The sequence below is a fragment of the Piliocolobus tephrosceles genome, chromosome 9 (assembly GCF_002776525.5).
Source record: "Piliocolobus tephrosceles isolate RC106 chromosome 9, ASM277652v3, whole genome shotgun sequence".
NCBI classification, from domain to species: Eukaryota; Metazoa; Chordata; class Mammalia; order Primates; family Cercopithecidae; genus Piliocolobus; species Piliocolobus tephrosceles.
Window position 1 is genome coordinate 16,710,921 of NC_045442.1, and position 13,759 is coordinate 16,724,679.

The window sequence follows — 13,759 nt, forward strand, 5'->3', positions numbered from 1 at the left end:
TAGACTCCTAGCCAGCTGGATAGCTGCTGCTGATACAAATCTGACAATTCGTGCCCCCTGGGACCGGTGGAGACCAGAGAGAAAAACCTTGCTTGTTGCAGAAGCCAAGCTCTCAAAACATACAGCAAGATGGAAGGAGAATCTTCTTATGATTTTCCTTTTTATGACGAACCACACCAAAAAAAAAAAAAAAAAAAAAAAAAAGACACAAGGAAAACAAAGTCCTTTTCTGGGTGGCTAAAGATCAGTCATCAATATGTACCCAAACCAAATCTACAGGAGTCACAAATTCAAAGAACGATTTTTTTTCTTTTTTAAATTTCAAATGTTTTTTTCCTGCTCATCTGAATTTGGAAAGGAAGGAACAAGGAAAAATTTTTACTTTCCCCTCTTGACTAGCCACTACAGGTAGAGACTTGGGAGAGCTGCCTTTGTAAGAATATTCTTTTCCTACCAGCTTCTGCCTGTTCTGTTCTCCCAGAATTGTGTCTGCAGGTCCCAGAGCGAGTGAAGTGGCTCAGAATATCCGCCAACTATGCCAAAATGAAGGGGAGAAAAAATTATATTTTCCTCAATCCTCATAGGTTGGTAATTGGGACAGACTCCTGTAACAAAAGACAAATTAACAAGAGACAGCAAGTTTATTAACACGTACAACGCACATCGCAAGGCCAAAAAGTAACTCCAAGTAGTGGCTTAAAACTCTGGTTTTTATTATCACCTTCAACAAATAGCAATTCATTTTAGAGAAGTGATAGGACAAAGGAAAGCAGTCCCAGGCTTCCAAGGGTGGGAAAATGTATGGGGAAGGTAAAGGTATGGGGAAGGTAAAGGTATGGGGAAGGTAAAGGTATGGCGAAGCTAATGGGGCAAAGTCTGCTTGCAGATTCCTCTGGTGCCATCTCTGAGCTGATGTGGTTGTAAAGGAGAATTTACATCCTGTTTTTAGGCAGGAACAAGGGGGAGGATAGAAAGACCTTTTGTTTTTGTAATTCTCTGTTCTGCTTTTAGGCAAACAGAGGAAAGGTAGAGAGCTCCCCTGTATCCTAATTATCTTTAGTTCTCCCCAGTCCTTCATATTTTAAGGAGACATACTGTTTTTTTTTTTTTTTTTTTTTTGCAGTATATATAATAGCTAAATGTAATGTGGTATCCCAGATGGGATCCTAAAACAGAAAAGGTCATCAAGTAAAAGCTAAGAAAGTCTGAATGAAATAAGGACTTTAGTTGATAGCAGTGTATCAATATGGGTCCATTAATTTTAGCAAATGCACTATACTGATGTAAGATATTGCTCTATCTTTGCGGTTTCACTGTAAATCTGAAACTCATAAAAGTGAAGTTTACTAAATATAACTCTGCTTACATTCTTATACACATGTATCTTTAAGTGCAGCTGTAGGAAACATTCATTTTAAAAATGCTTTTTTAAAAAAATCGATATAATAATTATATGGATTTTTGGGGTACAGGAAAAATTCTTGAAAATGGAATTGTGGGATCCAAAAAGTATATGTATTTTAAACTTTGTTGTGCTTCCAATTTTATTCTGTAAGACTGTTACACAGCTAAGCTTTGCCTCAAGATGTAGAAGGAAGACGCTTTTGTTGGTTGCATACCGTGCCTGCTTATCATTTTAAACACTAAAACATGAATTCTGGGCTAGGCATGATGGTTCATGCCTATAATCCCATGCGTATAATCCCAGTGCTTTGGAAGGCTGAGGTAGGTGTATTGCTTGAGGCCACGAGTACAACCAGCCTTGGCAACGTAACAAGAACCCCTCCCTACAAAAAATAAAAATAAAAGGTCAGCTGGGCATGGTGGTATGCATCTGTAACTGGAGAGACTGAGGCAGAAGGATTGCTTGAGCCTTGGAGTTTGGGGTTACATTGAGCTATAATCATGTCACTCCACTCCAGCCTGGGTAACAGAGTGACACCCTGTCTCAAAAATAATAATAAAATAAGTAAATAATATATAAGTAAAATAAAATAAAAAATAAAAGAAAATAAAAAATAATAAAATAAAAATATAAAATAAAATAAGTAAAATAAGCCCACCCATGAATTCTGAAATTTTTCTATGGTCATGAAGCGTACTGCTATATCAAGACCCTTTAGACTTGATTCAATTTCAAATCCTCTGTGGCACAAATTTGCATGTGATTGTGTCTGTGTGTGTGTTATTAACTTTTTAAATAAATAAGACTTTTGTTTTTAGAAGTTTAGGTTTACAGAAAATTGAGCCAAAAGTACAGAGAATATTCACATACCTCTTCACCTTTTCCTACTCTCATTTCTACTGTTATTAACATCTTGCTTTAATTAATGTACATTTGTTAGAATTGTTGAGCCGGAATTGATACATTATTATTAACTAAAATCCATAATTTACATTAAGGTTCACTTTTTGTCTTGTACATTCTATGGGTTTGGACAAATATAGAGCACATGTATTCACCATTACAGTACAGAACCACTGCTCTAAAGATGTCATGTGTTCTACCTGTTCAACCCTTCCTTTTTAACTACAAACCCTTGGCACCCACAGATTTTTTTTTTTTTTTTTTTTGAGACAGAGTCTCTCTGTCACCAGGCTGGAGTGCAGTGGCACGATCTTGGCTCACTGCAACTCCGCCTCCTGGGTTCAAGTGATTCTCCTGCCTCAGCCTCCCTAGTAGCTGGGACTACAAGCACATGCCACCTCTCCCGGCTAATTTTTGTTTTTTTAGTAGAGATGGGGTTTTACCATGTTGGCCAGGATGGTCTCGATCTCCTGACCTCGTGATCCGCCTGCCTTGGCCTCCCAAAGTGTGGGATTACAGGTGTGAGCCACTGCGTCTAACCTCCCACTGATCTTTTAATTGTCTCCATAGTTTTGCCTTTTGCAGAATGTCATATAATTGGAATCATACGATATGTATGTAGCCTTTTTAGACTGACCCTTTTCACTTAGCAATATACAGTTAAGTTTTTTTCCTTGTCTTTTTTTATGGCTTCATAGTTTACTTACCACTTTTTAACACCGACTACTTCTTAACACCGGATACTGTTCCGTTGTCTGGACGTACCACAGTTTGTTTATCTGTTCACCTATTGAAGAACATCTTGTTTGTTCCCAAGTTTTGGCAATTTAGGAATCAAGTTGTACAAACATTAATGTGGTGGTAACATATGGAAGGAAGGGAAGTGTTCTGTAGTTCTGTGATTAGATCATAGTTTTATGATTAGCTCTTAGTGACCCCGTGTCCCTAGGATGTGACCTTTACAAGTTCTCAGTTTTGTTTTATTTACCTCTTCGATGAGACAAGAAGGCTAGTGGGGGCTGGCGTTGGGTGTTTGCCTTCCACCAAGTCTGTTAGACTCTGGTAAGATAGTTTCTCTTGAGAACAGACATTGTTTAGAGGAAAAGAATGCTTTGGGCATATTTCATAGCGGCTACCTTATTTTCCTTTTAAAAAAATAGGCCAGGTGCAGTGGCTCACACCTGTAATCCCAGCACTTTAGGAGGCCAAGGCGGGTGGATCATGAGGTCAGGAATTCAAGACCAGCCTGACCAACATGGTGAAACTCTGTCTCTACTAAAAATGCCAGAATTACCTGGGCGTGGTGGTGCATGCCTGTAATCCCAGTTACTCAGGAGGCTGAGGCAGGAGAATTGCTTGAACCTGGAAGGCAGAAGTTGCAATGAGCCGAGATTGCACCACACCACTGCACTCCAGCCTGGGTGACAAAGCGAGACTCTGTCTCAAAAAAAAAAAATTAGATACTGGGTTTCGCTATGTTGTCCAGGCCGGCCTCAAACTCCTGAGCTCAAATGATTCTCCTGCCTTGGCCTCCCAAAGTGCTGGATTACAGGTGTGAGCCACTGCACTCTGTCAATAGTGGCTACTTTTCTGTGCCACCTGCCAGAGTAGTAGGGAAAATTTTCACTTTGAGCATCTAGTAGTGATCCTGGAGGTGAAACTCACAAAAGTTTAGGAACCCCCTCTAAGGCTGGGTCCCCCTGGCAATTTTAACACTCAAACTTGTCCACACTGAGCCTCCAGCTATTCTTTAATTACAGTTTAGGGTTTCCAGTACCAGTTACCGGGTACCGGTTCCCAAGGAGGTTTCTGCTTCCGGGCTGCTTCTCTGATAAATTATAATGCTTTCTATCTGCCTTATGTGTCTCTTCAGTTTTGGGGATGGTGGTTTGTCCTGTGACTTCAATTATCTGATAGATCTTAGGAAGAGTTGTTGATTTTCAATTTGTTCTTACTTTTTGTTGTGAGGACGGAATGAGGATTTACAAGCTCCTTACAAAACAGACCAGAAATCAGATTTATATGTGTATTTTAAAGATACTGAGTTTTCTTCTTTCTTCTTGGTTAATTTGAAGTCATTAATGTAGTTTGCTGAGAGTACTTCTTAAGTATCATTAATTTATTAACACTGAGCTGTGTGTTTTACCATGTAATGAATAAATTTCTGGTTTGCCGTAATTTCTTTTCAGGATATGAAATCTGTCACCTTTGTTTTTTGATCAGATTTTCTATCAGTGTCTTCCATGGCTTTTCGAATGCTTTAATTAACAAGTAAGGTACAAATGCCTTCTCTTTCTACTCTGGCTATAAGAGGACGACCCATTGGGATGTGTACAGAAGGGAATAATGTCGTAATTGAACACCATCTTTTGTGACTCATGTCCTCATTCCCCATTAGTAAGAGGTATCTCAAAGCTCCCTGAGTATCAAAGATGCAGATGAATGGATGAGAATCTACATTAGAAGCTCTCATGAGGTCGTGTTTTCTGGTTACATTTGATGGCTATTTAAACCTTCACTTTTATTAAGTATCTTGATACAATATATGATGTAAGAGACTCTTATCATGGGGAGGAGAGTATGTGCTCTTTCATGATTTGCTCACGTGAAGACCTAGATCCATTCTTCCTTCTTCCTTTATTTAACACGTTTGTCACATAATCTATATGTCAGACAGGATCCTAGATATCGGAATCTGAAGAGATAAAGATGTAGTCGTTAACCAAGAGGATTATTTCTGATCCAGTGCTTTAGTGCATTGCACACAGTAATGCTCAGTAATGTCTTTTTGGATGAATGGCTCTGGGAGTCAGTAGATTGGTGCTTCCACTACCATTCTGTATTGTGGGATTTGATTTCTCTATGCATTTGTGTCTCTGTTTGTAAAATGAGGATGTTAATATTTGGATTGTTTTGCCTCACAGATTTATATGAACATATTCAACATGTTGAATTCATTTATTTCAACATAGGCATGGACTCTGGTATTCATTTAAGTGTAAGACATATATAGCAGTGAATCAGGTGGGAAGAACGACAGGAAAACAGACCTGTGCACAGATAATTTATAATATTATATGTAGATGCTCTAATAGAGCTATATGAACAGTGTACTCTGATGATATATTAAGATAAAACTGCTGATTTTGCATGAAGTATATGGGGAAGGCTTCTTAGAAGAAGTAACAGTTGAATTGCATTGAAAAAGAGGAGATAGGAAAGATGGGGTAGGGAAAGCCTTTGCAGGCAGAGGGAAAAACATTTGCAAAGGTACCTAAGAATGAAAGGTGTTGGGTTTAGGGAAGCACTGGGACTTTGGGTGTGGCCGTTGAGGTTGAATAGTGAGCAGTAGAGTGGGATTCCAGGCAGTAAAGATCAGGTGTTTGGAAGTTTCTAAACATGAAATAACCAGCTTGCTTTTTTAACTAACTGCTATGTAAAGAATGCCCTTGGGATAGAAGGAAACTAGAACTAGATAGGAGGGTTTTGTCATTATTGAGTGTCTAAGTTAGGGCAGAGATAACAGCTTCAGAGGAAGGGCAGATTGCAGAGATATTTTTTAGAGGTTTGAGCAGTTTGATGGTCCTTTGGAGGGAGAAAAAAGTGGGAACTCAAGGGTGATCCTGCAGGTACTATCTTGAGAACTAGGTAGGTAGATGATGACACCAATGACAGAAGACCTTTCATACAGGGAGTAGGGAAGGGAAATTGATGAGCTCACTTTCTAAAAGTTGAGTTTGAGATGCTTGTAGTAGAGCCTCTTGACAGAGTGGCCCAGAACTGCCGGTAGAACTGTCTGCTATGTTGGAAATGTTCTGTGTCCACTGTCCATTATGGCACTAACTAGCCACATGTGGCTCTCGAGCACTTGAAATATAACTTCTGCAACTGAAGAACTGAATTTTACATTTTCTTTAGTTTCAATCAATTAAAATTTAAATAGCTGCTTGTGGCTAATGGCTACCATTTTGGACCACACAGGTCTGATAAGTATTGGTTGGAAATACTGGTCTGGAAAGAGTGCTAGAGGTAGAGTGATTAGCCTCCGTGGGACTGGGAGGTTTCGTAGGATGCTGAACTTTCAGTGCTAAAACTGACAAAATCCCAGACAAAGCATGATTCTTATTAACCCTAGCTAGAGGTGTTACTGGCTTGTAGTTATGAACTTTACTTGTCACATTTCTGAAACAACTAAGTCTACTCAGCTGCCTGTTGGGCTGGCTATGTCATGATTTGCAGCTTGGAAAGAAAACTTTTCTTGGCGTTGAGGAGTTAGAAAATAGAAAACCAGCATGATTCTTGAAACACATGCTCTGCCTGCTATTCTCCTTGTTTTCTCCACCATCTTCCTTTTTCTTCCATTCTATATTGTTATGTTACAGCCCACTTTGGCTGTACATTGGAATTACCTGGGGCTCTCACTTCTAAATGTATATATGTGTGTGTGAGTGTATGTGTGTGTGTGTGTGTGTGTGTGTGTGTATGTGTCTGTCTATCTGTCTATCTACCTATCTATCTACCTATCTATCTATCTATCTATCTATCTATCTATCTATCTATCTATCTATCTATTTGGATGCCCTGGATCTACCCCAGAATAGTTAAATCAGAATCTTGAAGCAGGAGGGGCAAGGCATCTATAGGATTTAAAAGCCCCCCAGGTGATTTCAGTGTGTAGCCAGGATTGACAAGTACAGCTCTCAGAAATGCTTTTACTTCTTTGCCACCTTTCTTTACTGCAACACATTGTTTGCAGTTGATCTTTAACCCCCTTTCCCCTCCCTTTATTTGGTGGAGGATAGAAGTACCCTGGAAATTTTTCCCGTCTGCCATGCAGGACAAAAGTAAGCCTGAGGCTGAGGGCATTAGGGAATAGCCTAACTTCTTTTGTTGTAAACACAGGATTTGATGTACTTTCCTGTATCAGTAATAATAACCATGGCTAACATGTTTTGAACAGTTAATATGCCCAAATACTCTTATATATGTTAACTCATTTACTCTTAGTAACAACACATGAGAGATGTGTAATTATTTATTCCTATTTTCCAGATGAGGAACCTGAGAGTCAGAGAGATTATCTGATTTGCCCAAGGTCCCCTAGCCAGTAAGTGCTCAGGCTGTCATTAGGATGCGCTTTTTAATTACTGTCCTATATAACCTTATAGTACAGTGAAATATACTATACCTGTAAATGTGAGAGATGAAGTCTTCTTGAGCTCTCAAGCTGCAGGTATCTTTCATATGCCGAGAATTGGTTAGATTCATCTGTGTTTTTTGTTTTGTTTTGTTTTTTTTGTTTTGTTTTGTTTTTTTGGAGACAGAGTCTTGCTTTGTTACCCAGGCTGGAGAGCAGTGTTATGATCTTGGCTCAATGCAACCTCCACCTCCTGGGTTCAAGTGATCCTCCCACCTCAAGCCTCCTGAGTAGCTAGGATTACAGGCATGTGCTGCCACACCTGGCTAATTTTTTTTGTATTAGTATAGATGCAGTTTCACCATGTTGTCCAGGCAGGTTTTGAACTCCTGACCTCAAGTGATTCCCCCGACCCTGGCCTCCCAAAGTGTTGGGATTACAGGCGTGAGCCACCGTACCTGACCAGATTAATCTCTTTAGCATTGGCGAGTTCAGGATTTGGCGGATGTCTCTGATGGAATCACTTGAGCTCTGCAAGCTCAGTTTTTAAAATTTTCAGACTGCAAGCCAGTTCTGAAACAAGAAGGCAGCTTTCTCTGCGACCCCGTAACATTGCCAAAGAAGAAGCTGAATAATATAGATCACTTCAGGTTTTGCCAGTTTTGCTGAGGTTAGGGTTAGGAGTCTACTATGATACATACGTGTGTGTATGTGCGTGCATGTCTGTACGTGTTGTTTATGGTAGTGAGCTTGGTTTTATTAGCAAGGGTTGAATTCTTCTCATACTTTCCTTTCCTTTCCTTATACCTTACTTTAAAGTTGTACATAGTCACAAGAAAGCATATTTTCTGTGATTTTCATTAAAATATGATAGTTCAAAGATTCTTAATTAATTCTTTTCATAAATACCCAGTAATTGGGAGCCTACAATGTTTCATCTGGGTTCTATTGGCAGTATAATGGAAGAATAGTATTGGTATTTTAAAAAAGACTTCAAAACCATTATCTGATGTTTTAAATAGAAAATATTTCTTTTTTTTTTTTTTTTTTTTGAGACGGAGTCTCGCTCTATCGCCCAGGCTGGAGTGCAATGGCCGGATCTCAGCTCACTGCAAGCTCTGCCTCCCGGGTTTACGCCATTCTCCTGCCTCAGCCTCCCGAGTAGCTGGGACTACAGGTGCCCGCCACCTCGCCCGGCTAGTTTTTTGTATTTTTTAGTAGAGACGGGGTTTCACCGTGTTAGCCAGGATGGTCTCGATCTCCTGACCTCGTGATCCGCCCGTCTCGGCCTCCCAAAGTGCTGGGATTACAGGCTTGAGCCACCGCGCCCAGCCCATAGAAAAGATTTCTTTAATGTCAATATGAGATCATTGAGGATCATGGTTTTTTATTTCTTTTTCTTTTCATTTTTATTTTTATTTTGGAGATGGAGTCTTGCTCTGTTGCCCAGGCTGGAATACAGTGGTGCAATCTTGGCTCACTGCAACCTCTGCCTCCCGGGATCAAGTGATTCTCCTGCCTCAGCCTCCTGAGTAGCTGGGATTACAGGTGCGCACTACCATGCACAGCTAATTTTTTTGTATTTTCAGTAGAGACGGTGTTTCACCATGTTGGTCAGGCTAGTCTCGAACTCCTGACCTGATGATCTGCCCGCCTCAGCCTCCCAAAGTGCAGGCATTACAGGCATGAGCCACTGCACCCGGCTGAGATCATGGTTTTATAAGCCGTTATTGTTCATTCTCTATGTCTGTAAAGCAGTTTAGCAATAATAGAACATTAAATCAATTTTGGTTTTCAACTTCTTCTACAGATACTTTTAAATGTCAAGTAACCTAAAATCAAAGTCTCTTAATAGAATACTTGTATATCTATTTTTTGAAACAATTTAAGATATAGTAATAAGATATGGGATCATGACCATAGACTACCCAGTGGTGGTGTAAGTGAATATTTTTAGAAGTTATTACTTAGTTCTTGTTTCTTTCTGTTAAAAAGGTGAGGACACGTTTCATTGGTTTTTCACCTCCAAAGACGATTTAGTTTATACTTAGCTTTTGGGGTATGTGTGATAGGGCTGACGAAGAGCTGGTGTTCAGAGGGCTTCATTCTAGGTCAGTCAAATCTTTTTCTGTTAAAATTGTTTTGTTTTGTTTTGTTTTTTGAGATACAGTCTTGCTCTGTTGCCCAGGTTGGAGTGTGCAGTGGTGCGTTCTTGGCTCACTGCAACCTCTGCTTCTCAGGTTTACATGATTCTCCTGCCTCAGCCTCCTAAGTATCTGGGACTACAGGCAAATGCTACCACGCCCGGCTAATTTTTGTACTTTTAGTAGAGGCAAGGTTTTGCCATGTTATCTAGGCTAGTCTTGAACTCCTGACCTCAGGTGATCTGCCCTCCTTGGCCTCCCCAAGGGTTGGGATTACCGGCGTGAGCCACCACGCCCAGACTGTAAATGTCATTATTTTCAGAAGAACTATATCTTTCCATGTACACATTCACCTATTTTATGGACTAATTTTCAAGGTTTCTTTTGGGATGTGGCTTCAATAAAATTGTCCATTAATTCTTGTTTAAGTGGTTCTGGTACACTAATAAAACTTCTGGACATTGGTGGTATAATGTCATAAATATTAATCAATTTGAATTTGGATTTTAGGACTTTGGTGCCACCATCACAGTAGCCATTCTGAACCCTTTCGATCACCATGGGAAAAAACAAGGCATGTGCTTTACCATGTTAAATGTCTGTTTCTGGGGTGTTCTTTGCCCTAGTGGTTAGAATTGTACATTTCTGGAATTAAGGACCAGATTATTTGGGATGTTCTTGCAGCCACTGGTTTCAGATTTTTTATTTCTGTTTCTAGATTATTCATAGAAATAGGAAGCTCTGTTTTTTTTTTTTTCTTAAAAGAAAAACTTAGGGTTTTTTTTTTTTTTTTTTTTGGTAGATAAATCCATAAAGACAAAAGTTCAAATTGTGACCAGCCAGGGCAAAATAGCAAGACCCCATCTCTACAAGAAATTTAAAAATTTAGCTGGGCATGGTAGCATGTGCCTGTAGTTCCAGCTGCTCAAGAGGCTGAGGTGGGAGGATTGTTTTGAGCCCAGGAGTTCGAAACTGCAGTGAGCTATGATGGTGCCACTGCACTCCAGCCTAAGTGACAGAATAAGACCCTGTCTGTTAAAAAAAGAAAATCAACCTGATGATTCACTGACTTTCTCGTGCCAGTCAAGGTGCCGGCCCTGGGGTGAGCCACAGTTTTAGACTTACTTCACATGTTCTGCTCTGTCATTGATCTTAGGCCATTCTTTTTCTTCTCACTTAATGTGTTCAAAACTTTATATTCTCAACTGTAGGGATACCTAAAAATGGTGCTTTGATTAAAGATGAATGTGGGGATTTAGGGGTGTTTTTTTTTTTTGGTCAATAAAATATTTTAAGTATACAACTGTCCCCCCTACGTAGTGTATAATATTTCCAAACAGTTTAACATATCTTCCCCATTTAGTGAAATGAGTCTGAATTTCTGGTTGTGACTGACAATCTTATCTGAAAATAGTTCTTAGCTGAATCCTTCATAAATTTTTTGCTTTGTGAATAAAGCAGACGTGTGACATTGAGTCAAGTGTGCAAACCTACTCTACTTTCTACAGGCGGATTTTCTAAATAAACCTCTGATTATAGTACCACAGACTAATAGTGCTAGGAGGAACTTCAGGGAACACCTGCCCGAATGCTTTCACAGGACCAAGTGCTGAGCATCAGAAAGGAGAAATCGCTTGTCATATGTCACCTCTCCTGGCTGGTGGGTGTTTCTAATGACCTAGGGAGAACTACCTGGTTCGTGGGTGTTCCTAATGACCTAGGGAGAACTGAAACTTAATTTGGTGGGCTCACATCTGCTTTTTCTTCCTTACTGTTAAAAGCAGGAGCCCAGCCAGGTTTGGTGGCTCATGTCTGTAATCACACTTTGCGAGGCCAAGGCAGGAGGATCGCTTGAGCCCAGGAGTTTTGAGACCAGCCTGAGCAACATAGTGAGACCCTGTCTCTACAGAATAAAAAAATAAAAGCAGAAGCCCCTTTTCTGCTGCCTCTTCTCCACTCTACCTCAACCTAGTAAGAAGACAATGGGGGTTAGGTGGATTCCCCAGGTTTCCCCACAGTAAACTTTTGACAGTGTTGTAATGTTGCTTTCCTTTTTTCTTTTAGCAATAGGCGAATATGAAGACCTTAGAGCAGAGAACCAGAAAACAAAGGAGAAGGTTTGTACTTTACCCTTTTTCCCCCCTTTGTTACATGTGTAAAAGCCTAGGCGGCATAGTGCATTGTTCAGTCACCAATTTCAGTTAAATGTGAATGAGGGTTGTTTTTTTTCCTTTTCTTCCCTTTTCTCTTGCATGTGTGGTTCAAGCTAATACCAACTCCAGGCTCCAGATGGTAAAGAATAGCAGGCATGCCACAGTGGGTGCAGCTCTGGGAGATTAACTACATGGCTAAATGTGCAGCAAGGCACCAGGCCAAGCAACTCAAGTCCCCAGGAATCGTACTTTTCCCCTAACAGTCAGATTTGGGATTCTGTCAGTGAAATTGAACGCTTGATACATGTACTTTGGGACCTAGACACATTGGATCCTGGAGAAAACTCTTCGTAATTAGTTATTGGTGTTTTGCCCCAATACCTCCATAAATCTTTGTATGTCTGCTTCTTCTATTTATATGAATAATACACCGGAAGTTGAGAAGCATCCACTGTGAAGGTGGGGAAGTCTGGTGAATATTTTCAGGGGCTCTGTCAGTTTTGTTTTAACTGTTAAATAATTGAATTCTACTTACCTTACAAAATGTATCCTTCTTATCACTGAAAATATCTTAAGGTTTGTGAATGCTTGCTAATATATATAGCTAATAAAAAATACATATATATATGGTTTTTTTCCTTGTAAATTTAGGGAGCAGACAAATGGAAGAACAGGCTAAGGTCAGAAACGTAGAGGGACTGAATAGCAAATGAAAAATAGAGATGAAGCCAACTGCCTATTTTTGGTTTTAGATGCAAACAAAATTTACTTTAAAAAATTACTTTGTTGGGTAGGCCAAATATTTCAGAACATAATATCCCTGGTCGAAAATTAGTAAAACAGGTCCTTAGTCGATATTAAGGAAGAAGATAGCCATCACTGCTATAAACTGTGAAACCTCATTTTTAAAATTTCCGAATAAGAGCTATAATAAAAACTGGCAGCAAGCTAAATACTTGTAAAATGTATGAGATATTTGGGATCCCTTATTGGGCTCTGTAGAATTATATTTAACTTTTTCACTATTAATTTGCCACCTATATAGCTGTAGTATGGTTGGTGATATTAATGGTAAGTACTCTAGTTCAAAGCAGATTATAATGGATTTTTAGATCATTATTTTTCGCCAGTTTTAAGGCTCCTTTGCTCATTTGTAACTAAATCCTTGGTGTTCTGTGAAATCCTAAGTTTCTTCTCTTGCCTTCATCAGGTCATTCAGGGAATGGTAGGTGGAGGTGATAAAAACATCCATGTTAGAAGAGGCTGGTGCATACATACATAATATGGTAAGAAGCACTTTGGGAGGCTGAGGTGGGAGGATCACTTGAGACCAGGAATTCAAGACCAGCCTGGGCAACATAGTGAGACCCCCATCTTTACAAAAAAGTTAAAAAATTAATCAGGCATGGTGGCATGCACCTGTAGTCCCGGCTACTTGGGAGGTTGAGGCAGGAGGATCCCTTGAGCCCTAAAGGTTGAAGCTTCAGTGAGCCATGATTGCACCACTGTGTTCCAGCCTGGGCAACAGAGTGAGATCTTGTCTCAAAACACACACACACACACACACACACACACACACACACACACGCACACACAGCAGCAGCAGAGTGAGATCTTGTCTCAAAACACACACACACACACACACACAGCAGCAGAGTGAGATCTTGTCTCAAAACACACACACACACACACACACACCAGCAGAGTGAGATCTTGTCTCAAAACACACACACACACACACACACACACACACACACAGAATAAGAAAGTCATTGAAAATAGTAGTTTGGCAAGATTTCTAATTCCAGCCCTATAACCGTGCAAAATCACAAATGTCCTGAGGACATAAACAGGTAAGGAGGTTGTTCTTAGATCCTGGGCTCCTGATGCCCCAAAATTCCAAAGTAAACCTAGTGGGTAATGCTTAGGCTGGATAACTTGAGCATCTTGCTCTAAGATACTCAGCTGTTTTCCAGCTCTAGGAGAACAAAGAGGCTGAGATGATATCAGTCATTGA

At 39.9% G+C, this 13,759-nt stretch overlaps 1 protein-coding gene across 2 annotated transcripts in view; it reads left to right on the forward strand.

Moving 5' to 3' along the window:
- SHTN1 (shootin 1) overlaps positions 1-13,759 on the forward strand; it is a 121,765-nt gene that overhangs the window by 15,001 nt on the left and 93,005 nt on the right. Inside the window, exon 2 of one of the 2 annotated variants that reach the window (XM_023224300.1) lies at positions 11,654-11,706. In XM_023224300.1, the coding sequence (XP_023080068.1) occupies positions 11,654-11,706 (53 nt within the window). Of the gene's footprint in view, positions 1-11,653; positions 11,707-13,011; positions 13,029-13,759 lie in introns of those variants that run through there. The other variant, XM_023224301.1, reaches the window with a different exon arrangement.